At 47.3% G+C, this 26,590-nt stretch overlaps 1 protein-coding gene across 1 annotated transcript in view; it reads left to right on the top strand.

Moving 5' to 3' along the window:
• The window catches only part of LOC140729384 (very long-chain specific acyl-CoA dehydrogenase, mitochondrial-like), a 66,086-nt gene extending 41,215 nt beyond the window's left edge, over positions 1-24,871 (top strand). The window contains exons 6-7 of the mRNA XM_073049061.1: positions 17,781-17,856; positions 22,361-24,871. Of these exons, the coding sequence (XP_072905162.1) occupies positions 17,781-17,856; positions 22,361-22,498 (214 nt within the window). The 3' untranslated portion in view covers positions 22,499-24,871. The remainder of the gene's footprint in view (positions 1-17,780; positions 17,857-22,360) is intronic.
• Positions 24,872-26,590: the final 1,719 nt, after the last annotated feature.

The following is a 26,590-nucleotide window of genomic DNA, read 5'->3' as shown; positions in this document are numbered from 1 at the left end:
GAACGGGACAGTGAAAATGAGGATGTTTCCGGTAGTGGAGAGAGGGTGAGGAACGGGACAATGAGGATGAGGATGATTCTGGTAGTGGAATGAGGGTGAAGAACGGAACCGTGAGGATGAGGATGTTTCCGGTAGTGGAGTGAGGGTGAGGAACGGGACAATGAGGATGTTTCCGGTAGTGGAGTGAGGTTGAGGAACGGGACAGTGAGGATGAGGATGTTTCCGGTAGTGGAGTGAGGTTGAGGAACGGGACAGTGAGGATGAGGATGTTTCCGGTAGTGGAGTGAGCGTGAGGAATGGGACAGTGAGGATGAGGATGTTTCCGGTAGTGGAGTGAGGGTGAGGAACAGGACAGTGAGGATGAGGATGTTTCTGGTAGTGGAGTGAGGGTGAGGAACGTGACAATGAGGATGTTTCCGGTACTGGAGTGAGGGTGAGGAAAGGGACAGTGAGGATGAGGATGTTTTGGGTAGTGGAGTGAAGGTGAGGAACGGGACAATGAGGATGTTTCCGGTAGTGGAGTGAGGGTGAGGAACGGGACAGTGAGGATGAGGATATTTCCGGTAGTGGAATGAGGGTGAGGAACGGGACAGTGAGGATGTGGATGTTTCCGGTAGTGGAGTGAGGGTGAGGAACGGGACAGTGAGGATGTGGATGTTTCCGGTAGTGGAGTGAGGGTGAGGAACGGGACAGTGAGGATGTGGATGTTTCCGGTAGTGGATTGAGGGTGAGGAACGGGACAGTGAGGATGAGGATGTTTCCGGTAGTGGAGTGAGGGTGAGGAACGGGACAGTGAGGATGTGGATGTTTCCGGTAGTGGAGTGAGGGTGAGGAACGGGACAGTGAGGATGTGGATGTTTCCGGTAGTGGATTGAGGGTGAGGAATGGGACAGTGAGGATGTGGATGTTTCCGGTAGTGGAGTGAGGGTGAGGAACGGGACAGTGAGGATGTGGATGTTTCCGGTAGTGGAGTGAGGGTGAGGAACGGGACAGTGAGGATATGGATGTTTCCGGTAGTGGAGTGAGGGTGAGGAACGGGACAGTGAGGATGTGGATGTTTCCGGTAATGGAGTGAGGGTGAGGAACGTGACAGTGAGGATGTGGATGTTTCCGGTAGTGGAGTGAGGGTGAGGAACGGGACAGTGAGGATGAGGATATTTCCGGTAGTGGAATGAGGGTGAGGAACGGGACAGTGAGGATGTGGATGTTTCCGGTAGTGGATTGAGGGTGAGGAACGGGACAGTGAGGATGTGGATGTTTCCGGTAGTGGATTGAGGGTGAGGAACGGGACAGTGAGGATGTGGATGTTTCCGGTAGTGGAGTGAGGGTGAGGAACGGGACAGTGAGGATGACGATGTTTCCGGTAGTGGAGTGAGGGTGAGGAACGGGACAATGAGGATGTTTCCGGTAGTGGAGTGAGGGTGAGGAACGGGACAATAAGGATGTTTCCGGTAGTGGAGTGAGGGTGAGGAACGGGACAGTGAGGATGAGGATGTTTCCGGTAGTGGATTGAGGGTGAGGAACGGGACAGTGACGATGAGGATGTTTCCGGTAGTGGATTGAGGGTGAGGAACGGGACAGTGAAGATGAGGATGTTTCCGGTAGTGGAGTGAGGGTGAGGAACGGGACAGTGAGGATGAGGATGTTTCCGGTGGTGGAGTGAGGGTGAGGAACGGGACAGTGAGGCTGAGGATGTTTCCGGTAGTGGATTGAGGGTGAGGAACGGGACAGTGAGGGTGAGGATTTTTCCGGTAGTTGAGTGAGCGTAAGGAATGGGACAGTGAGGATGAGGATGTTTCCGGTAGTGGGGTGAGGGTGAGGAACGGGACAGTGAGGATGAGGATGTTTCCGGTAGTGGATTGAGGGTGAGGAACGGGACAGTGAGGATGTGGATGTTTCCGGTAGTGGATTGAGGGTGAGGAACGGGACAGTGAGGATGAGGATGTTTCCGGTAGTGGAGTGAGGGTGAGGAACGGGACAGTGAGGATGAGGATGTTTCCGGTAGTGGAGTGAGGCTGAGGAACGGGACAGTGAGGATGTGGATGTTTCCGGTAGTGGAGTGAGGGTGAGGAACGGGACAGTGAGGATGAGGATGTTTCCGGTAGTGGAGTGAGGGTGAGGAACGGGACAGTGAGGATGAGGATGTTTCCTGTAGTGGAGTGAGGGTGAGGAACGGGACAGTGAGGATGTGGATGTTTCCGGTAGTGGAGTGAGGGTGAGGAACGGGACAGTGAGGATGAGGATGTTTCCGGTAGTGGAGTGAGGGTGAGGAACGGGACAGTGAGGATGAGGATGTTTCCGGTAGTGGAGTGAGGCTGAGGAACGGGACAGTGAGGATGTGGATGTTTCCGGTAGTGGAGTGAGGGTGAGGAACGGGACAGTGAGGATGAGGGTGTTTCCGGTAGTGGAGTGAGTGAGTGGGAACGGGACAGTGAGGATGAGGATGTTTCCGGTAGTGGAGTGAGGGTGAGGAACGGGACAGTGAGGGTGAGGATGTTTTCGGTAGTGGAGTGAAGGTGAGGAACGTGACAGTGAGGATGAGGATGTTTCCGGTAGTGGATTGAGGGTGAGGAACGGGACAGTGAGGATGTGGATGTTTCCGGTAGTGGAGTGAGGTTGAGGAATGGGACAGTGAAGGTGAGGATGTTTCCGGTAGTGTAGTGAGGGTGAGGAACGGGACAGTGAGGATGAGGATGTTTCCGGTAGTGGAGTGAGGGTGAGGAACGGGACAGTGAGGATGAGGGTGTTTCCGGTAGTGGAGTGAGTGAGTGGGAACGGGACAGTGAGGATGAGGATGTTTCCGGTAGTGGAGTGAGGGTGAGGAACGGGACAGTGAGGGTGAGGATGTTTCCGGTAGTGGAGTGAGGGTGAGGAACGGGACTGTGAGGATGAGGATGTTTCCGGTAGTGGATTGAGGGTGAGGAACGGGACAGTGAGGATGTGGATGTTTCCGGTAGTGGAGTGAGGGTGAGGAACGGGACAGTGAGGGTGAGGATGTTTCCGGTAGTGGAGTGAGGGTGAGGAACGGGACAGTGAGGGTGAGGATGTTTCCGGTAGTGGAGTGAGGGTGAGGAATGGGACAGTGAGGGTGAGGATGTTTCCGTTAGTGGAGTGAGGGTGAGGAACGGGACAGTGAGGATGTGGATGTTTCCGGTAGTGGAGTGAGGGTGAGGAACGGGACAGTGAGGATGAGGATGTTTCCGTTAGTGGAGTGAGGGTGAGGAACGGGACAGTGAGGATGTGGATGTTTCCGGTAGTGGAGTGAGGGTGAGGAACGGGACAGTGAGGATGTGGATGTTTCCGGTAGTGGAGTAAGCGTGATGAAGATGTTTCCAACAGTGGATTGAGCGAGTGGGAACGGGACAGTGAGGATGAGGATGTTTCCGGTAGTGGATTGAGGGTGAGGAACGGGACAGTGAGGATGAGGATGTTTCTGGTAGTGGAGTGAGGGTGAGGAACGGGACAGTGAGGATGAGGATGTTTCCCATAGTGGATTGAGGGTGAGGAACGGGACAGTGAGGATGAGGATGTTTCCGGTAGTGGAGTGAGGCTGAGGAACGGGACAGTGAGGGTGAGGATGTTTCCGGTAGTGGAGTGAGGGTGAGGAACGGGACAGTGAGGATGAGGATGTTTCCGGTAGTGGAGTGAGGGTGAGGAACGGGACAGTGAGGATGTGGATGTTTCCGGTAGTGGAGTGAGGGTGAGGAACGGGACAGTGAGGATGAGGATGTTTCCCATAGTGGATTGAGGGTGAGGAACGGGACAGTGAGGATGTTTCCGGTAGTGGAGTGAGCGTGAGGAATGGGACAGTGAGGATGAGGATGTTTCCGGTAGTGGAGTGAGGGTGAGGAATGGGACAGTGAGGATGAGGATGTTTCCGGTAGTGGATTGAGGGTGAGGAACGGGACAGTGAGGATGTTTCCGGTAGTGGAGTGAGCGTGAGGAACGGGACAGTGAGGATGAGGATGTTTCCGGTAGTGGAGTGAGGGTGAGGAACGGGACAGTGAGGATGTTTCCGGTAGTGGAGTGAGCGTGAGGAACAGGACAGTGAGGATGAGGATGTTTCCGGTAGTGGAGTGAGGGTGAGGAACGGGACAGTGAGGATGTGGATGTTTCCAACAGTGGATTGAGGGTGAGGAACGGGACAGTGAGGATGAGGATGTTTCTGGTAGTGGAGTGAGGGTGAGGAACGGGACAGTGAGGATGAGGATGTTTCCGGTAGTGGAGTGAGGGTGAGGAACGGGACAGTGAGGGTGAGAATGTTTCCGGTAGTGGAGTGACGGTGAGGAACGGGACAGTGAGGATGTGGATGTTTCCGGTAGTGGAGTAAGCGTGATGAAGATGTTTCCAACAGTGGATTGAGCGAGTGGGAACGGGACAGTGAGGATGAGGATGTTTCCCATAGTGGATTGAGGCTGAGGAACGGGACAGTGAGGATGAGGATGTTTCCGGTAGTGGAGTGAGGGTGAGGAACGGGACAGTGAGGATGTGGATGTTTCCGGTAGTGGATTGAGCGAGTGGGAACGGGACAGTGAGGATGTGGATGTTTCCGGTAGTGGAGTAAGCGTGATGAAGATGTTTCCGGTAGTGGATTGAGCGAGTGGGAACGGGACAGTGAGGATGATCTGGAATGACGTGACGGGGACTAGGAGGACTCTTCTGATGCCAAGGTGGCAGATGATCTCATCTTGGCAGTGAGTCTTTGACTGTTACTGTGCAGGAATTGAATTGAAGTGAAATTCTGGAGTCCTTATCTGACTCTGGACTCAGACAGCAGAAACCTCGACTAGCCGCTGAGCAGCAGATCGACCCGCCTGGAATTGTGCAATTTGTCTACGGCATCCTTAAAAAGAAGGTGGGAGGTATTTTGAAGTGGTTTGGAGGGAGTGACTCTGTTTCAGGAGCTCCTGAAAGCTCTGTTAAGGGTTCAGAGGCACTGGGTAAGGAAACCAGAGCATTGGCAAGAAGATGAAGGTGACAGTAGTGAATATTACTGCCTGTGGTTGTAGCGAGTCTTACTGCAGGTTCCATCATCTTACGGTCATCAGGGAATGGAGATATCCAGTGAGCTTCCTGCAGGAAACCCATTCCGTTCTGGGAGATGAATCCACCTGGCTCCTGGAGGGATGTGGGAGCATCTACCTCAGTCATCTCAGCTTCTTTTCGAGTGGGGTGGCGATATTGTTGGCCCCAACCTTCCAGATGGAGATGTTGGAAGTAAACAAGTTTGAGTCTGGCCGCAGTTGCATCTCACTGTGGGCATGGATAGTGTACTGCTACACTTTGTTGATGTTGCTGCCCCTAAGCCCAGCCTGATGGAGGTGCATTTGTTTTGCAAGTTAGTTCTACTGTTGGGCTCCATTGACAGAGGCAAGTGTTTTGTCCTCGGTTGATTTCACCTGTACCCTCGAGGTGAGAGATTGCTCTGGTCCTCAGAGTACTCGAGCAAGAGTGCAGTTGTTGATGAATCTTTGGATTTGGTTGGCGTCTGGATGAACCTCCACCCTGACTCCTATGCCTTCACCAAGATGATGGGGGGAGGAGGAGGAGGACGTTTGCAATTCAATAGGCTGTACGTTTCTGGGGTGCACATCTCCTGCAGCTGGTGCCATTCTCGGACCACCACAGTGTGAGCGGAGCTTCACCTGGATGGGGCCCACGTACTGGCATTCCAACAGTCGGCTGCTGGAGGATCGCTGAATTCAGGTCTCTGTCTGTCTGGGAAGTCAGGAGGCAAAGGCAAAGGGGTTTTCACTCCCTGAGGCACCAGTGGGAAGTGGGCAATGCTCAAGTCTGGCTGTTTTGCAATAACTATGCGTGAGGGATGACTAAGATGTGGGTATTCCAGATCAGGTGGCTCAAGGAAAAAGCTGCTTGACCAGGAGATGAAGGAAGTGCTGAGGGACCTTCAGAACAATGTGTCTCAAGGTGTGTTTGTGAGGTCACGGATCCAGCTGTTACAAGATCTACACCTTTCTTTTACTCTCTGGAGAAAGGAATGGGTGTGCACAGGCAACTTGTGGAGCTACTGGTAGAGGATGGCTCCTCTGTCACAGATCCAGCCAGATTCATTCATGAAGATTGATAATTTTATGCAACCTTGTTCTTGCCAGACCCTTCAAGTGAGACAATGCAGAGAGTCCTGTGGGAGGCCCTGAGGCTGTCCAGCGACTGGACTTTCCCCTATTGCTGGAGGAACTGACCAGTGCCCTTAACCAGCTATGAGGAGGCAGCTCCCTGGGGTTGCATAGGTTGACTGTGGAATTCCTCAGGGCCTTCTGGGACATACTGGGTGCTGACTACACCAGGGTTCTAGGCAAAACCCTACGACAGGAGAGGTGCCGCTTTCTTGGCGTAGAGCAGTCGTGGCCCTGCTAGCAAAGAAGAGGGATCTTTGTCACCTGAGCAACTGGTGTACTGTGACTCTCTCACAGTCTTTGACTGGACAATGGCCAATAGCTTGGGTTCGGTGCTGTCCCAAATTATCCACCAAACCACTCCAACACGGACCCAGGCCAGTCCATTCAAGACAATGTCCACCTCATCTGGACCTGATCATCTGTCCCACGAGGCTGGTCTGTCAGTCACCTTTCTCTAGTTTAGGAGAAGAAGGCATTTGACTGGGTGGATTGTGACTACCTTCTCAGGACTCTACATGCGCTTGGACTTGAGCCACATTTTGACACCCATATCCATCTGTTGTAATCAGCCATGGAGTCTCTGATAAAGGTTAATGATTCCTTGATGGCGTCCTTTTCCTTTGGGACAGGGTTGCAACAGGGCTGCCTGATGTCAGGTCATCAGTACTCAGTCTGAGTAGAGCCTTTCCTGTGCCTTCAGTTAACAGGCCTAGTTCTGGATGAAGGTAGTCCTTTTAGCTTAATCTGATAATGTCCTCCTTATGATCACCAACCCTGTTACTAAACTGCCAGAGAGTCTTCTCAGCCTTGTCCTCTGCCAGGGTCAACAGAGGAAAGTTCTCTGGTTTTTTACTGGATCAGTGGGAGGTGGATCCCCTGCCCGTAGAGCTAACACCGCCTCTCTCTGATGGCCTACCCAAGCTGCACTGTGGAGATGTGGCTGGTGAACTGGCAGGACTTAGAGACAAAGGATGCTGGTCAGGTCTACTCCACGCAATCAACGTACCGGGTCAGGACGTTGGTCATTAACCAGTTAGTAGCCTCCTTGCTTTGGTATCGGCTGGTCACTTTAGTCCCGCCCACTGTATTTATCACCAGTACCCAGAGGAAGTTGGTGGAATTCTGGTGCACCAGGAGGCATTGGGTCTCTGCTACGGTCCTGAGTATTCCGATCGCTGAGGGATATCAGTCACTGGTGTATGTACGTACACAGCTGATGGCTCTCCACCTCAGGACCCTGCAGTGATACGTGTACACTGAGCACCCTCCAAGGTGCCACGCTCTGGCGACTCTCTCTTCGCCAGGAGCACTACCTACAAGAAGGTACACAGCTCCCGGCAGTGAGGATCACCTGCACCACTATGTGGAAGCTGCCAGGCTTTTACCAGAAGTTATAGCAGGTCTGGGGAAGGGTCACAGGAGAGGTCAGTTCCCATCATATCACAGTGGGTGCAGGAATGGCTCAGGTGTGTGAATTGACTCCAGCCGCACCAGTCCTTGCTCAGCCAAGCCCCGAGATGTCCTTCGGGAGCCAGTCCAACACAGCATGAGCTGCCTCGTAGAGATGCCCACTATATCATTCTGCTCTTGCACACTTTTCATTTCAATACTCTCACCTGCCATCCGAACACACCGTGGTAGTCTGTCTTATCAGGCAGTGAGGGTGTTGCACAGGGCAGAACCATGCAATAGATTCCTGACCAGGTTCACTGATACCCCGTCCACCTGTCCTTTCTGTGGACAGGAGGAGTCAGTGTACCGTGTCTACGTGGAGTGTGAGAGATTACCGATCTGCTTCGCAAGTTCTGGCTGCATTTCAGCCTGTGCTTCTGGTTTATGGGCACCCAGTACGGTGTAGGTCACTCTGTGATGTCCTAATGGGTTTGCTGCTGGGCCTAGCCAAGATAGCCATTCATGGGTCCAGGCAGCAGGCTGTTGAGCCCTTTTCTGGGCTGCATTAGTACCAGGGTGTCCCTGAAGAGGGAGAATGAGACTGTTCAGTGGGGGGTGATAAGGGCCCCTTCCCCAGGGAATTGAGTGCATTATAGATGTTGATAACTGTATTTTAATTTGAATTCAGTAACTGAATTGTAACCCCTAACCTTTTATGTTAATTAAGTTTTGTACATTTGTTTAAAAAAAGGGGCAGTGCTGAACACCATGGCAGACTCTTTTACCCTTGGTAGTGAGAGGACCCCAGTAGAGGTCTCAAAGCAGGGTCCTTCCCCTGTACATTGGGGACCTTTGTGGAAGGTGCAGTGAGCTACAGATTGTTGAGTCTGCAGCCAGGAGGAATCAGTGTACCTGTAAGTTTTTGCAAGTAAAAGGAAGTGAGATGTTTTATGTGTAATGAAAACCTTAACACATTTTATTAAATTCAAAACCTGAACACAAAAGTGTGCTTAAAAACCCTTTACGTAATTACATCACATCAGACCAGCCTCTTAAAGTGAAACAACTCGGTGTTGGTACCTGTGAGTTATGTACATTTCCACCAATTAAGTTACCCTACACAGGCCCCCTCAGAATTCATAAAAACCTCCATTATCAGCCTGTCCAAAGCTCGGACAAGCTGCCCAGCTTGGGTCCAATGTTCCAAGGACAGAGGAACAGCAGATGCCTCTGGCATGGTAATGTCGTGATGGCAGGGGCATGGTAGAGGAATCCTCCAAATCTTGGTGGGCCAGGTTAAGGCAAACGCAGGATGGACCATCCTAAGCAGGCCTTCGGGGATGTTGGTATGTATCATTGCAGGCAAAAGCAAACAGGGTGGAATGTAAGTCAACAGAAACCCAAGATACTATATGCATTGATGGAAAGTAGAAGTAGGTGAAAAGGAATTGAATTTACTGAGGAAGGTGGAAATCTGGCACTCGTAACAACTATATGTATATCTGCCCTGCTGCAGATGACTGTAGGTCCTCTTTTGGAGCAGTTCTGACGATCATCAGTCAGGAAAGCCCTCGGAGTAGCTTTTAAGGTGCGTTGAAACTGTTTGCATAGGCCCTTGGACTGTAGGTGATACGCTGTGGTGTGATTTATCCTAATGCCGAGATTCTGGGCCATCGCAGCCCAGAGGTTTGATATGAATTGGGGACCGTGGTCGAAGGAAGTTTCATATGGGGTGCAAAGCCAATGAATGTCCGGGCCATGTCTGCGGCTGTCGTCAATGCGAGGGGGACGACCTCCCAGCATGGTAAGGAGGTACATGAAACCACAGGAGGGCAAGAGGACCAGCAAGGTCCACATTGACATGGTCAAACTGTTGTTCAGGGACCTAAAAATGAGATGGTTAATTTTCACCTACTGGTACTCCACTCAGGCTACAATCCAATCACACATGTCCTTTCTGAGGCCGTGCCACACAAACTATAGTGTGACCAGTTTCCAGGAGGCCTTCCAGCCGAAATGAGAGAGGCCATGTATGGAGTCAAAAATAGTCCACCTCCAGTTTGTGGGCATGGTTGGGCGAGAGCGAGGGTGACTGGTTGAGACATTGGACAGGAGAGAAACCCCAGCTTCCCCGAACTTGATGTCAGCGCTCTGCAAGCCCGAAGCTGCTGTTCGGTAAGCCTGGACCTCTGATTCAGAAACTTGGTCAGATGCCATGCTGGCATAGTCATAGTGTACAGCCTCAACTTCTAACTGTGTGAGATAATCAGCCATGACATTATTTTCCCCTTGATATGTTAAACATCAGTTGTGAACTCGAATATGTAAGCCAGGTGGCATTGCTGCCATGCAGACCAAGAGTCTGATGTTTTGGCCATCACGTGCATGAGGGGTTTGTGGTCAGCAAACACTGTGAAATGGCGACCCTCTAGAAGAAAATGAAAATGGCAGACAGCCATAGAGACTGAGAAGATCAAGGTTAAATGTGCTGTACTTCCTTTCGGGGGACAGAGCTGCTGATTGAAGAAGGGGAGTGGCTGCCACACGCCCCTATCCAGCTGTTCATAACAGCACCCACAGCATAGTCTGAGGTGTCAGTAGTAACGGCCATAGGTGCACTGGGGAGCAGGTTCACCTGTAGGGATTAGTTAAGAACTCATTTGGTATTATTCAAGTGCCCTGGTCATGTTCACTGACCAGTTAAGCATGTGATTAGGGATATTGCCTTTAATACAGGGGGAGCACAAGTTCAGCAGCTCACGGTGACAGAAATTCACCATGCCTAAAAACTCCTGTAGTTTTTTAGTAGTGCAGGGCAGTGGGAAATCCATAACAGCGGCTACTTTTGAAGGGAGGGGTTTTGCACCTTCTGCGGACGTGTGATGGCCGAGAAAGTCAATGGTTAACAACCCAAACTCGCGTTTAGCAGGGTTAATAATCTACCCATGTTGGCTTAAGTGCTCGAAAATTGCGCGGAGAAGAAATGTGTGTTCAGATTTGGATGCACTGGTGACAAGTATGTTATCCAGGTAAACAAAAAGAAAATATTAGTCTTTTAATACGGAGTCTATCAGTTATTGGAAAGTCTGTGCTGCATTTTCAGCCCAAACGGCACACACAGAAACTCAGAGGCCAACGGGGTAATCACAGCTATCTTGGGAATGTCCTCCAAGTACACAGGGACCTAATGGTAGCCCCTAACAAGATCAACTTTGGCAAAAATTGACTTTCTGGCTAAATATACTGAAAAGTCTTGAATGTGTGGGATGGGGTAACAATTCAGGTGGTGGCCTCATTAAGGCATCAGTAATCCCCACCTGGGTGGCAACCAACATCAGACTTGGGGACCCGATGAAGGGTTGAAGCCCAGGGGCTATTCGAACAGCATAAAATGCTGAGTCTTTCCCTGTTGGCAAGCTCAGCCTTCACGGTTGCCAGCTTTTCTGGGTCCAGTCTACACACGCAGGCATAGGCTGGTGGGCCAGTTGTGGGAATGTGGTGCTCGACCCCATGTTTTGTGACTGTTGTGGAAAATGTGGGCTTGGTGAAGCTTGGGAATTCACCCAGCAGTCAAGTAAATTCACATATGGTGGTGTATGCGCTTGACAAGAGTCATTGTGGGGAACTTACTGGGGGAGCAGGGTGACGACCCAAAGTCCTTGACATCCACTAAATGTTCTCAAGCACAAGGAAATCTGCACCGAGCAGATGTCTAGCCACTTTTGCCACGAAGAAGTTCCATGTGTAACATCACCTACTGAAGCACAGCGTCACCCGTCGTGTCCCACAGGTCTGGATCTTGCTGCCATTGGTGATCTCCAGCAAGGTTTCTCAATCTTTGCCTTCTCATCAACAGTTGATGCTGGCAGCACACTCACTTGAGCACCCATGTCACACAGGAAGCATTGCCCTGAAAGGATGTCCGTAATGAACAGTAGGAGGCCCTGGCAGCTGGAAACCATGGTGTTTACAGACCTCAGATGTCCCGATGCACTGGTACAGTCAAAGCTGCAATGTGGTCGGCACTTCCTAGCATTCATACCATAGTGAGCGCGGTAAAATCACAGGTCCAGCACCGTCTGTTTCACAGCCATGGGTGTCCTTATGTTGCTGACCAGAAAAGAGGAGGAATGATGCACTACTGCCCAGCTGAGTCATTTTATCAAGCTCCCTGAAGTCCATCAGTGCATCAGCGAGGTCTGTGCAAACTGGATCAGGGTTTTGCTGCATGAAGAGTTCTTTAACAATAAAACAAGGATGGTGATTTCCCAGGAGAAACAGCATTGGTCCATTAGTTCCAAAGGCCTAGCACTGCTGAGGCCAGGCAAGGAGAGCAACTGTTTGGCACACTCAGACTTCAATAGTCCAAAAGTCTGTAAAAGGAGAGTTTTCAACATTCGGTATTTATTTTGTTCAGGTGGGTGTTCTAGTGGGCTCACCATCCTCACAGCCGTAGCATTACTGAGCAACGCCACCACATAGAAATATTTAGTGTTGTCAGCAGAGATTTCTCAAAGCGCAAATTGAGCTTCCGCTTATATGAACCAAGCAACGGTATTTTGCTCCCCAAACTCCAGCAGTTTCAAAGTAACTGCTTTGGCTGACATGTTCAATGACTCTGGAACCACCCGGGAGCATCGGGGTCACCAACATAGATGTTTTCACAAATAAAATGAAATGAGGCGTTTTATGTTTAATGAAAGCCGTAATACGTTTTATTAAACTCCAAAACCTAAACATAAAAATGCATGAAAAGGCCTTACATAATCACATCATCATTTCAGATCAGCCTCTTAAAGTGAAACCCCCAACTCAGTGTCAGTTGTTATGAATTATGTACATTTCTACCAATTGTGTTACCCTGCATACCCATGTGTACATGGAATGTGAGTGATTGCAGCATCTATTTGAGTATCTGAAGGGGGTCCTCCTCTGGTCATGTGGTCATGGTTACACCTTACCCCCACGCTCCTGCTCTACGGTCATGTGGTACGAAAGGGAGGGCCACTTGGGGAAATTTCTTGATCGTCCTGGTCTTGGCCAAAGTGGTCCAGGCAGCAGCCAGTTGAGGACTCTGGCCGAGCTTTCACTCCTCCTATGGTTGTGTTGTAGATATTAGTAAATTTTTTGTTAAATTTGAAATTGTAAATGTTTTATGAAGCCCTGATTATTGCCTTGTGTTTTGCTGATGAAAACAAAAGGGTGCTGTCTGTTGGAGGGCTGATCTGTCAGTTGAGTTGTTAAATCCAGCACCACTCTTGGGTGGCAGTGACCACACTGTGAAAGAACGGAGGGAAGTTTCCCCAGTAGCTCCTGCTGATGTTTGTCTCTAGTCCAGAATAATTCAACACATTGGTAATTCAACACATTGCTTCTTGGGAGGGGAATCCTGAAGGTGTTGTTGAGAAACAAGTTGTCCCCTCAGAAAGTAAGACCATACCCCTATCGTACCGGATATACCCCTGTCCTTTCCTTTCTTTTCCATTACCCTCCCCCGCACAGAGCTGTTGGCAGCACCTCTTCCTCCCACACTCACCATCTCACACTGCGGTGTGCAGTCTGCTGAGTGGAATTTTTTTTTGAAGACTGCAGTTCAGATCTGTGTCTCTGAACCACTCAGCACCTTTCAAACCATTTCCTTGACTTGTTGTTTCCATAAAGCTATTTGTGCTCAGGCGTGGGGGTTTTTTGCCACTTGTGTCTGGTCCCTGTCAGGCCATCTCACATATAGACAAGGTTTAATGTTCCAATCCTCCAGGAGGATCTTTCTGTGCGGAGACCAGGGACCTGGGCTGCTCTCTCAGAGCAGTTTTGTGGGGGTGGAGGCATTAAGAATCTGGGAGGGTGGAATGGAGTGAAAGAGGGACTGTTTCCGGGGTAGGAGGGTGGGTTCCTAGAGGGGACGGAGTGAAGGGGTCAGCAGAACCAGAAAGGAGGGGAAGGTTCTCCACAATGAGTTGTTGTGGACAGGAACTCGCTACCTGGAAGGGTAGTGGGTGCAGATTCAACAAGAAACTCTCTAAGGGAAACATGAGCAACACACACAAAAAGCTGGGGGAAACTCAGACCCCCTTTCTGTCTAGTGTTGATGGGTCTCGGCCAGGGAGAAATTGAGAATTTTTTTTTATCTCTACTTTTTTAAGCTTTATTTGTCACATTGACATTGAAACTTACAGTGAAATGTGTCATGTCTATCTAAAAGATTCCTGCATAAAATTAAAGCTGGAGGAATTTGGGGCAGTATAGTGGCACAGATTGAGAATTGGTGTACAGAATTAATGTACCATTGGACTAAATGGGACTTTCTGACGGACTTTTAGTTGATTACTGGGAGAATCAGTACTTGGGCCCCAGCTATTCACGATATAAATAAATCTTCTATAGTAACAGACTGTAATACAGGTTGAATCTCTGGGTTGATTCAGATTTATTTCACACAAACATTGAAACGTACAGTGAAACACTCCGGCACCAACGTAGCATGCCCACAATGTTCGGCAGAGCAACCCAGAACCACAGAACGCACCAGACAACAGCAACAAATCCCATTCCTGCCTCCCAACCACCCATGCACATACACAGTCCTCTAACTCCTAGGGCAATGCAGGTGATCTGTAGTTTAGATCTATTTTAACTAATTAATTCTAATTTAGATCCAAAATCAGTAAAGATCTGTTTTAACCCATGCAACTTTTGCAATCTCAGCCGACAGTGTTTCCGACTTACCGTTTTTTCTGAAACCTTACACAGCCCAAGGAGTGTTGGTGCTTCAAACAACAATTCTCCTACTGACAGGAAGATCAGTTGTAGGGTGGAGGGGGTGCGGTGGCAAATTTGTGTGATCTAGGCTTTCTGTAATCTGCCACCAGTATTGTCCCAGTGATGCTGAATGGGATAGTTACCAACAGTACAAAATTTCTACAGATGTACCGTGGAGAGCATTCTTTTCTTTTTCAATATTTTTATTGATTTCTTACAGAAAAGAATATAGAGTACAGGAGGATGTGTATCATATATCAATTACAATATATGTGAATCGCATTTATAGTTTCATTACCCCATATTCTGTTCATAAATTTTCTATCATCTCTTCTCGGATCCTCAATTTCTTTATTTTTAAGTAAGCTAACTGATAGTTTTGTAGTTAAACATACTTTGAGGATTTGGGTACAATTTAGAAAATATTTTGGTTTATTGAGATTTTCTCTTTCAAGTCCCATTTTTTTCTAACTATTTTTTTAAACCTTCTATGACTGATGTAATTTTTAAAGATTGGGATAGAGTGGGTATTAAAAGCTTCCAGGATTTATTTTTTGGAGAAAGTCTCTTTTCATTTGAGCAGTTGTCAACTAAATATAGCTTACCAAAAACCCACTTTATTCAATATTTACAAATTAGAGACTTTTTGCGGTCTCAACATTTCCTAAAAGTCCTGATAAGAATTTATCAGATGTAATTTTTAATTTGAAACCTTTTCATAATGGATCAATATCTAATATTTATGGTATGTTGTTGGGAATGAGAAACGTTCCTTTAGCCCTCCCTGCTTCCCCTCCCCCAACCCTTGATCTTTTCTCTGATTGGTTTTTCAGTTGGCACCTTACCCCCTCTACCTTCTTTATAGGGCCCCTGCCCCCTCCTTCTTCAGTCCTGACGAAGGGTCTCGGCCCGAAACGTTGACTGCTCATTTCAATGGATGCTGCCCGACCTGCTGAGTTCCTCCAGCTTGTTGTACGTGTTGACTAAAGATAAGCAGTCTCGTTTTTATTCAGATATATCTCCCTATTGTGACAAATGTAACAATGGATAGGCTTCACTAATTCATATGTTCTGGATATGCCCGAGTCTTGAAAAATACTGGAAGAAAGTATTTCAAACTTTTTCTGTGCTTTTTAAAGTAGATTTTAAATCAAACCCTTTGACCACCTTATTCGGTATTGTTGGAGGAAAAGATATTATCTCGGAGACACCTGATTTGCACATTTTGGCTTTTATTTCTCTTATAGCCAGGAGGGCATGTTGCTTAGGTGGAAGGATGCTGCTCCGCGTCGTCATGCCCAATGACTAAGCGATGTTATGTCATGCTTCAATTTACAGAAGATTCGTTGTTCAATTTCTGAATCAAGACAAGACTCTAACACTGTGGGGACCTTTTTTGAATTACTTTCAAAATCTTTGATTTGTTATCAAGTACAGATATTGGCTAATGATATGTTTTACTATATGATAAGGATTTTTTTTCCTTTTTCTTTCTTTACCAAATAGTTTTTCTCGGTAGTGGGTTAAGATTTTTTTTGTATAATAATAAAATTATTATTTTTCAATATTATGATTCAATTTAATTTACATGAATATGGAGTATTCTAACTGGCTGCATCACCATCTAGAATGGGGGGGCTGCTACTGCACGGGAGCAAAAGAAGTTACAGAAAGCTGTAAAATTAGTCAGCTCCATCATGGGTACTAGCCTCCATAGTATCAAAGACATCTTCAAGGAGCGATGTCTCAGAAATGTGATCCCCATCACCTAGGACATACCCTCTTCTCATTGCTACCATCAGGAAGGAGGTACTGGAGCCTGAAGGCACACACTCAGCAATTCAGATACAGCTTTTTCCCTCTGACATCCAATTTCTAAATGGATGTTGAACCCATGAACACTACCTCACTTCTTTTTAATTATTTGTTTTTGCACTACTATTTTAACACAGAACAATACAGCATAGTACAGGCCCTTCAGCCCACAATGTTTTGTCAACCCTTAAGGTTTAGGCAAGTCCATGGAGAGGTCATTGAATTTATTTAAGGAGAGAGGTTCCACTCAGGTGATGGTGACCCTGTGGAGGCTGAGTCACTGGATGTATTAAGAGAGATTTTCAGAGACACAAAGCAAGTAAATTGCTTAGGGTTAAGTCAAGGTTGCTGGGTGCACTTTAAGGGCCAGAAGGGCCTGTTTGACTCTATCTCTAAATAAAATTAAAATAAAGCTGACCTGTGGGTGAGAGAATAGGAACATTGTCTTGAGTTGTAATTAAATGTTAGATCAACTCCGAATGGCCACTCCCTACTCCTGCAGTTCCAAAAGTTTCTGCTTTTGGGAGGGGTCTGGAACAATGGGCCAACATGCTGGTGTAGCAGTTAGCATAACAGTTCACAGTGCCAGTGAACCAGGTTCAATTCCCAGAAATGTCTGTGAGGAGACTTTGTACATTCTCCCCGTGACCACATGGGTTTCCTCGCACTTTCCAAAGACAAACCGTTTTTTGGTTAATTGGTGAACTAGTCACATGAATGTCATTGGGCCAGAAGGGCCTGTTATTGCGCTGTGCTCGAAATAAAAAGTCAGATTCAAGTTTAATATCACACTCATATGTACATGAAACTTGTTTTGCAGGAGCAGTATATTGAAATACATAATAATAAAAGCCGCTAATTTACAGTAAGAATTGCAAAAAGAGAGGGAAAATAGTGAGGTAGTGCCGATGGATTCATTGTTCGTTCTGAAATCTCATGACTGAGGGGAAGAAGCTGTTCCTGAAACAGGAATGTGAATTCAGACTGCTGTGCCACCTCCGTGATAGTATCTATTGGGAGGAGCAGAATCCTGAAGACACAAGGGACAGAACCTTAAATCAGGCATAGCAGAAATCTCAAGCTCTGTTCAATAATATCTTCCTGGGGATTGGGGAGCATTTTAGAAATGGATATTGATATTTTTTTAATTTGGTATTGAGCAAGGTGGTGGTGAGTGCTGCAGAACTTTAAAAAAATGAAGGATAGGATATGCATGATGGACTAAAAGGTATCCTATTCCTGCTGTGCCTGAAATAGGAGTCTCTCTTCATTCAGGAGAGTGTTTCTGTTTTGACTCTGTATCTTGTGCTTTTCTTTGCCTGAATAAAGACATGGTAGTGTAGCAGTTAACACAACACTTTCCAGCACCATCAACCTGGGTTCAATTCCCGCCACTGTGGACTTTCCCCATGACCATGTGGGTTTCCTCCAGGTGCTCCAATTTCCTCCCACATTCCAAAGACATTGGTTAGAGTTGGTGAGTTATGGGCATGTTATGTTGGCACTGAAAGTGTGGCGATACCATGGGCTGCCCCCCCCCAGCACATCCTCAGACTGTTGTTTGTTAACATAAATAACGCATTTCTCTGTATTTTTTTATGTTCATGTGATGCATAAAGCTCATCTTTAAAAATGTGAACTGTCTAACGCTTTTGTCTGTTTGATCACTGACAGGGCTTCCCGATCCCTGAGTCAGGCACATGGGGCTGCCCAACATGAGAAGCTGCTCTGTGATACATGGTGCATTGAGGTTAGTGTTATCACTGCTGCGTGTTGGCGCATGGCCAAGTGGTTAAGGTGTTCGTCTAGTAATCTGAAGGTCGCTAATTCCAGCCTTGGCTGAGGTTGCATGTGTGTGTCCTTGAGCAAGGCACTTAACCACACATTGCTCTGCGACAACACTGGTGCCAAGCTGTATGGGGCCTAATGCCCTTTCCTTGGACAACATCGGTGGCGTGCCCAGGCTTGTGCCCTGAAAACTCTCCAAGGCGCAAATCCATGGTCTATCGAGACTAATGGAGGCTTACCATCCATTTCACATGACCCAGCCCCTGGCATGAATTGCACACAGGATGAAAACGTGAGTGAAAAGCTCACAGGTCAGGCAGCATTTATGGAGGGAGAGACAAAAGAACATTGAATATGTTTAAACCTTTCCTCCACCACTTACATCATCGAGTCTGTACTGAATATTTCCAGCAAGCATCTGCTTCAGATTTGGGTTTTGAATTACTCGGTATCTATTTTTGGTTCAAGTTTGGGAGATTTAACAGTCGTTGTTTAACAAGGCTGAATATTGCTGGTTACTTAAAAACGAGGCAAATGCATCACCTTTCAAGCAGGTTAGACAAAGAAGAATCAGTTGATGTGTACTTGGATTTTCAGAATGCGTTTGACAAGGTGCCACACGAGTCTGCTTAACAAGCTATGAGCCCCTGGTATTACAGGGAAGATCTTAGCATGAATGAAGCTGTGGCTGGTTGGCAGGAGGCAGTCAGTGGGAATAATGGGAGCCTTTCCTGGTTGGCTGCCAGTGACTGGTGGTGTTCCACAGGGGTCTGTGTTGGGACTGATTCTATTTACCGGTACATTATATGACAATGAACTTGATGATGGAATTGTTGGCTTTGTTGCAAAGTTTGCAGACAGTATGAAGATAGTAGGAAGGGCAGGTAGTTTTGAGGAAATAGAGAGGCTACAGAAGGACTTAGATTAGAATGGTCAAAAAGTGGCAGGTGGAATACAGTGTCAGGAAGTGTATGCTCAAGCACTTTGGTAGAAGAAATGCAAGGATTGAGTATTTTCTAAATGGAGAGAAAATACAAAAGTCTGAGGAGCAAAGGGACGTGGGAGTCCTTGTGTAGAATTCCCTAGAAGTTAATTTACAGGTTGATTCTGTGGTGAGGAAGGCAGATGTAATTATTAGCATTCATTTCAAGAGGACTAGAATATAAAATCAAGGTTTATAAAGCATACATTATAAAGCACTTGTGAGATCTCATTTGGAATATTGTAAGTAGTTTTAGGCCCCCTATTTTAGAAAGGACGTGCTGAAAGTGGAGAGGGTTCGAAGGAGGTCCACAAAAATGATTCCAGGGTTGAATGTCTTGTGATATGAAGAGCATCTGATGGCTCTGGGCCTGTATTCACTAGAATTCAGAAGAATGAGGGGTGACCTTATTGAAACCTATCAAATGGTGAAAGGCTTTGATAGAGTAGATGTGGAGAGAATGTTTCCTGTGGTGGGAGAGTCTAAGAGCAAATGACACAGCCTCAGAATAGAGGAGCATCCTTTAGAGCAGTGATGAGGATGAATTCCTTTAGCCAGAGAGTGGTGAATCTGTGGAATTCTTTGCCACAGGCATCTGTGGAAGCCAAGTCTTTATGTATATTTAAGGCAGAGGTTGATAAATTCTTGACTGGTCAGGGCATGACTGCAGGCTTCAGGTGCTATATGGGTGACCTCCAGAAGTAAGGGGAGTGAACAGTCAGTGCAGAGTTCCCCTGTGGCCATTCCCTCAGCAACAAGTGTACCAATATGGATACTGCTGAGGGGATGAATTGTCAGGACACACAGCAGCAGCTGGGCCAGTCAAGATTCAATAGTTAGGGAGGCGGACAGGATATTCTACAGCTGTGAAAGAGACACCAAGATGGTGTGTTGCCTCCCAGGGGTTAGGGTCCACGATGTCTCAGAGTGGCTGCAGAATATTCTTCAGAGGAGAATGGTGATCAGCCAGAGGTCGTGGTGCACATTGGGGCCAATGACATAGGTAGAAAGAAGAATAAAGTCTTGCACAGTGAGTATAGAGAGTTAAGAAAGAGGCTGAAAAGCAGGACCTTCAAGGTTGTAAGCTGTAAATTACTCCCAGTACCATGTGCTGGTCAGGGCAGGAGTAGGATGATAGTATGTGTGGCTGAGGAAGTGGTGCAGGAGGCAGGGTTTCAGCTTCTTGAATCATTGGAACCTCTTCTAGAGCAGGAGTGACCTGTACAAGAGGGACGTGTTGCACCTGGAAATGAGGGAAACCAATATCCTGGCCAGGAGGTTTGCTAGTGCTGTTTGGATGGAACCAGAGCACCAGGGTGCAGAGGAAGGTAGATGTTAGGGCCGGTAATACAGGCAGAAGCAAAGTAATAGATGCAATGGGACAATGGGATAGTTTGAAGTGTTTGTACTTTAATACCAGGTTTCAATAGGTACATTTAATGTCAGAGAAATGCATACAATATGTATCCTGAAATTCTTTTCCTTCACAAACATCCATGAAAATGGAGGAATGCCCTAAAGAACAAATGAAAGTTAAATGTTAGAATCTCAAAGACCCCCATAGCCCCCCCTCCCATGCATAAGCAGCAGCAAAGGAATGACCCCCCCCCCCACCAGCAAAAAAGCATCGGCACCCTCCACTGAGCACTCGTGTTCAGCAAAGCATCAATAAAGACACAAAACTGCAGTATCCCAAAGACTACTCGTTCACCCGGTATTTGACATTCCCTCTCTCACCACCCCCCATAAGAGAAAAAGTGGTGTCCCTGTTTCACCAGAGGAGTATTATGGGTAAAGGTGATGAACACAAGAGCATGGATCAGTACGTGTAACTGCAAGATGGCGGCCATTACACAGACTCAGTTGAGATAGGGACAGGAATGGGGGCTTAACGCCCCAGGGTTTTGATGTTTTGGAAAAGATAAAGGGGCGGGATATAGAGGAGGGAGGCAGTTGCACTACTGTTCAGACACAATATCACAGGTGCACTCAGATGGAAGGCTCATCTACTAGTCTGTATGGGTAGAACTCAGAAATAGGAAGGGTGCAATCACCCCCCCCCCCATAGGCATCAGGACATTGAAGAACAAATATGCAGGCATTTAAGGAAAGGTGTGAAAACAGTTGTGTTGTATCATGGAGGACTTCTTAGTGCTAGAGGTTTAGATGGGGCAGAATTTGTTAGGTGCATCCAGGAGGGTTTCTTAAATAAAAACATAGATAGTCCAACACACAGATTACTAGAGGAACTCAGCAGGCCAGGCAGAATCTATAGAAATGAATAAATAGTTGATGTTTCAGACTGAGACCCTTCTTCAAGACTGGAAAAGAAAGGGAAAGATGCCAGAATGAAAAGGTGGGGAGGGGGAATGAGGGTAGCTAGAAGGTGATAAGTGAAGCCAGGTGGGTGGGAAAAATTAAAGGGCTGGAGAGAAAGCAATCTGATAGGAGAGGAGGGGGACCATAGGGGAAAGGGAAGGAGGAGAGGGCACAGGGGGAAGTGATACAGGTAAGAGGCCAGAGTGGGCAATAGAAGAAGGGGGAGGGGACCATTTTTACTGGAAGAAGAAATTGATATCCACCTCCTTCCTAATGGCAGCAGCGAAAAGAGCATGGCCTGATGCCTCCAATCACCTTAAAATTATACCCTCTCATATTCGCCATTTCTGCCCTCAAGAAAAGTCCCAGGCTGTTCACTCTTACCTTCTTGTACACCTCCATCACCTCTCATCCTCCTCTGCTCCAAAGAGAAAAGCACTAGCTTAGTCAACCGATCCTCACAAGACATGCTTTTTAATCAGGGCAGCATTCTGGTAAATCTCCTCTGCCTTCCTGTAATGAGGCGACCAGAGCTGGACACAATACTCCAGATGGAATCTGACCAGGATTTTGTAGAGCTGCAACATTACCTTACAGCTCTTTGAACTTAATTCCAAATAATAAAGGCCTTGTTAACACAGTTTTACGGTGCTTGGAAGTAAGTACAGAGAATATGTCGGAGTAAGCTTTTATGCAGAGAGTGGTGAGTGCGTGGAATGGGCTGCCGGCGACGGTGGTGGAGGCAGATATAATAGGGTCTTTTAAGAAACTCCTGGATAGGTACATGGAGCTTAGAAAAATAGAGGGCTATGGGTAACCCTAGGTAATTTCTAAAGTAAGTACATGTTGGGCACAGCATTGTGGGCCAAAGGGCCTGTATTGTGCTGTAGGTTTTCTATGTAACAACCCTCTCAACTTGCGCAGCAGCTTTGAAGGATCTATGGACATGAACTCCAAGATTCCCTCTTCCCTCTATTGAATCCTGCCATTGATCCTGTTCTCTGCCTTCAAGTTCCACCTTCCCAAGTGAATCACCACACTTCACTAGCTTGAACGCCATCTGCCACCTCAGCCCAGCTTTTCCTACAAAGGAACAGGAGCCCCAACACCACCTCCAGGGTTTCTGGGTTGAATTCCACCAACTTTCTTCTCCCTTCTGTTCTAGGCTTCGGCTCGTATCTCAGAAAATCTGACTGCCCTCAGCTCCAGCTCTGCGAAGCAGGTCTTCAGGAACATGAAGGCCATCTCTGCATCAGTGGTGGGCAATGGGGGCACTGTCACCCCTCACCCACTGGGCTTTTAAGGAATGAACCTCATCAGTTCATTGCAGCAGCCAAGAGCCCTCGACCCGGTCTTGGTTCGTCAGGGTTTAATCACAGACCTCATCTCCTGCTGCAAACAGCACCTCTCACTGAGATTCTTCAGCTGTGATTTCTGCAAAGGGTTAATTGTTGTTAATCTACCTGAATCAAGTTTTCATGGCATCAGCGCCATCACAAGGGTTGCAATCATACATCTTTTCGCCATAACATTACTTTTTACAGTGTGGGATAGTGTGGAGGGAGCTTCACCTCTGTGTCTGACCCCGGGAGTGTGTGATGGGTCAGTGTGGAGGGAGATTCACACTGTGTCTGACCCCGGGAGTGTGTGATGGGACAGTGTGGAGGGAGCTTCACCTCTGTGTCTGACCCCGGGAGTGTGTGATGGGATGGTGTGGAGAGAGATTCACTCTGTGTCTGACCCCGGGAGTGTGTGATGGGACGGTGTGGAGGGAGTTTCACTCTGTGTCTGACCCCGGGAGTGTGTGATGGGACGGTGTGGAGGGAGATTCACTCTGTGTCTGACCCCGGGAGTGTGTGATCGGTCAGTGTGGAGAGAGATTCACTCTGTGTCTGACCCCGGGAGTGTGTGATGGGATGATGTGTCTGGCCCATGTTTTCCCAGCCCTTGAGGGTTTGACACTGCTGTTTCCCAGTCTTTGATACCAGTAAAATTATATCCTGGAATTTCCCAGGGAGTTTCAGGAGCATACAATCAGGATAGGTCACCCCTGCTGCTGCTTTTTATAACCCTAAGGAAGATGTGGATGCCAGTTCAATGCAAAATCTCTCAGCTGGGTTCATGGTTCTCAGGTGATATCCACTGCAGCTTCTGAGTGTAGTGTCTTCTTTGTTGCTAATTTTTTTAAACCCTTAACTTTGAGAGGGGGAAATGATTTGGGAGGAGAGATGCTGGTAATGCCTCCTGTTTTGTGTGTCTGTGTGTGTAGCAGAGTGGTGTGAATGTTGTCAGCACTGTCCCTCTGAAATCCCCATCCACAGATTCCAGCAACCACCCTTGGGGCTTCTCTGTCTTCAACCCCGGACTGGAGAGAGCCTCCCACTTCACAGACCTGCGACCCCGCTGGAGAGGAGAGGGAGTCAAAGGTCGGCTACCTTGGTCAGTGCCCTCCGTTTGTCCTGAGGGTCTCTCAGACCAGCATCACAAATGGATCCAAGCCCAACCGTTCACTCAAAGAATTAACACGTGGTGCTTCAGTAACTATAAGCCGTACTCTTATGTAGCAGAAGGAAGTGTGTTTAATCTTTGAATTCAGCTGTGGTCTGCCTTTGGGTTGGAGTCAGGAGAAGAGGTTTGTCAGTAACCCAGACCCTGCTGACTGTCAAACAGGAGAGAAGGTGTTGGTGTGAAGAGATGTCCTTCCTGCACCAGTACACAATGTATAAACAAGGAGAGGGGTATCTACAAACTTCTCTTGGATCAATCAGAAACATTTTATTGTGGATTTTGTAAGTTTTCAGGAGATGATCTCTGTCTCACACCCAGATCACACACCTCCCTCCATCTACCCTTCTCCTTCCACTGACCCAGATTGTCCCTACTCTGTCCCTCAAACCTGCTCACTCATTCATTGAGATCATGGCCAATCATTGCTAACTCTATTGCTGCCACCCCTCAGTATCCCAGATCATAGATTTAAATGTATTCATTCCTTCCAGCTTTACACTTTGTATAAGACCATAACACATAGGAACAGAATTAAGCCAGTTGCCCATCAAGTCTGATACAACTTTCCATTTTGGCTGATTTATTATCGTGCGCAACCCCATTCTCCTGTGCCCTCTGGTCCTAGATCCATCCACAATAGGAAACAGCATCTCCACCTATATTTTATCTGAGCCTTTCAGTATCTAGAAGGTTTCAATGAGATCCCCTCCCTTAAATTGGAGGTTTCTGAATCCCTCTGCTGATGGGCAGAGATCAAAATAGTTTCCATTCATCCATCCAGAAGACATGATCTCTCTCTGTCTCTGTGATTCCAAAATCATGAAGATCTCCATGATTGATGTTTCATGGAATAGAAACCTAGCTTCTGGAATCTTGCTGAGGCTGGCAGCACTGGCTCATGGACAGTGGGCCGAATGCTCACCTGTATTGGATTATCTTGTGGTTGTGGTGGGGAGCACTGCCTTGTACTAGATTATAAGCAAGGATGGAGCTGTACTACATCTCCCATTTCATGAGGGTCTGAACAGTCCCACTGCAATACAGAGTTGGATAGCCACCCCAAACCGGAGGAGAGTGTGATTCCCGTGTGCGCAGCCCCTGCCTTATGAAACCTTCCAAATGTTTTATAAAAATACAAGGACTGAAATAAAATGGCTTCCTTTCCAAATTTCATGTAGTAGTCTTGTTCTGAATTCACAATTCTACAGCAAGTTATAAAAGTCTTTTAAAATCCTGTGGGTGTTAGAAACATAAAATAAAAACAAATTGTCAGGAAGACAGGAGGCTCCCCGGGGAGAAAAACAAGAGTCCGTGTCACAGTCCAGAATCAGGTTTATTATTACTGATACTTGCCGTGCAATGTATTGTTTTGCAGCAGCAGCACAAAGTAAAAATTACATAAAACTACAGTAAAAATGTATATAAATAAAAAATAAAGTATATGAAAAGAGTAAAATAGGAGGGGAGGAAATGTTGAGTGTGTGTCTCCCTGTTCCTCCTCCCTGAAGGTAGTAATGAGAAGAGACTTCATTGTTTGGGGTGATGAAAGTCTTTACTGATGAATGCTGCCTTCTTGAGGCATCACCTTTTGAAGATGTCCTCAATGGTGGGGAGGCTAATACCTGCAATGGAGCTGGCCAAGTTTACAACTCTTTTTTTCCCGATCCTGTGTATTAGTGCCTCCACAGAAGATGGTGATGAAAGCAGTCATAGTGCTCTCTGCAGTACATCTATTAAAATCTGCACAAGACACACAGTCTCTGCCTCCTCCACCTCAGGCATTCTCAGGGATTACCCCCAGAGACCATAAGCATAGGAGCAGAAATGAGGTCTTCTCCCCAAAACCTTTGACACCATTACTAATCAAGAATCTATGAACATCTGTTTTAAATATGCCCAGTGACTTGGTCTCCACAGTCGTTTGTAGCAATAGATTCCACAGGTTCACCACCTGACTTAAGAAATTCCATCTTAATTCTGATTTAAAGGGACATCCTATTCTGAGGCTGTGCTCTGTGGTCCCAGACTCACCCAGTACTGGAAACATCCTCTCCCTATCAATTATTGCATCTATTGTCCCCCTCTTACCCTCCAGCACTCCAATGAAACCAACACAGACTCTCCCGTCAGTCCTCAGAACTAAAGGCTTAACATCCCAGTCAGAGAAGGGGCTGTTCTTGACCTAGTCTTCAGAAACGAGGCTGAGCAAGCAGTGGAGGAGATGGTTGGGGAACAGATTGGCAGCCAGAAGCAGCCCTCTAATTTGTTGACACCACTTCTAAAGCCAGAAGAGATTGGAAAATTATTACCAGAACTGTTAGATTTTTATCTAAATCGTTGATGTAGGTGACAAACAACAATAGGCCCGTCACCATTTGGAGAAACAACCTTTCAGCATCACACCCTGCTTTTTACCATTGGATCAACCATGGGAGCCCTGCTAACTCCATCTGTTAACATTGAACTATGGGGTGGGGGAATAGATTCCAGTTGCCCTCCCTGCTGCAGGACTCTGTCTCTTCCAGAAGTAATTATAGTCACTGACTATGAGCTAGGTGAGTGAATGGTCATGATGCTTCCCTCTCCAGGCCAAAGAGAGAAGCATCTGAAAATGCTGTGATGTGGGCAGGTTCAGTGACTCAACACACGCACCCGGTGCACTGGGATAGATCGGTAATATAAGGTGGTTGGTACGGAAATTCCCCCCAATCATGTGCCCAGGGATGCTACAATCAGTCAACACCTCATTGGGATGGTACCTTCCAGTGTCACAGGACTCTCAGAAATAGTGTTTGAATAAAATTAAGAGAAGATCCCATGGCTTAGGGCCCAAGCAGCACAGGGCAGTAGATTTGGTGGAGGTTACAGAGACAGAGTAGTGCAGGGT

Source organism: Hemitrygon akajei, chromosome 6 (genome assembly GCF_048418815.1).
Source record: "Hemitrygon akajei chromosome 6, sHemAka1.3, whole genome shotgun sequence".
Classification (NCBI taxonomy): Eukaryota; Metazoa; Chordata; class Chondrichthyes; order Myliobatiformes; family Dasyatidae; genus Hemitrygon; species Hemitrygon akajei.
The sequence above is the reverse complement of the archived record's forward strand: the minus strand, read 5'-3'. Positions and strand labels throughout refer to the sequence as shown.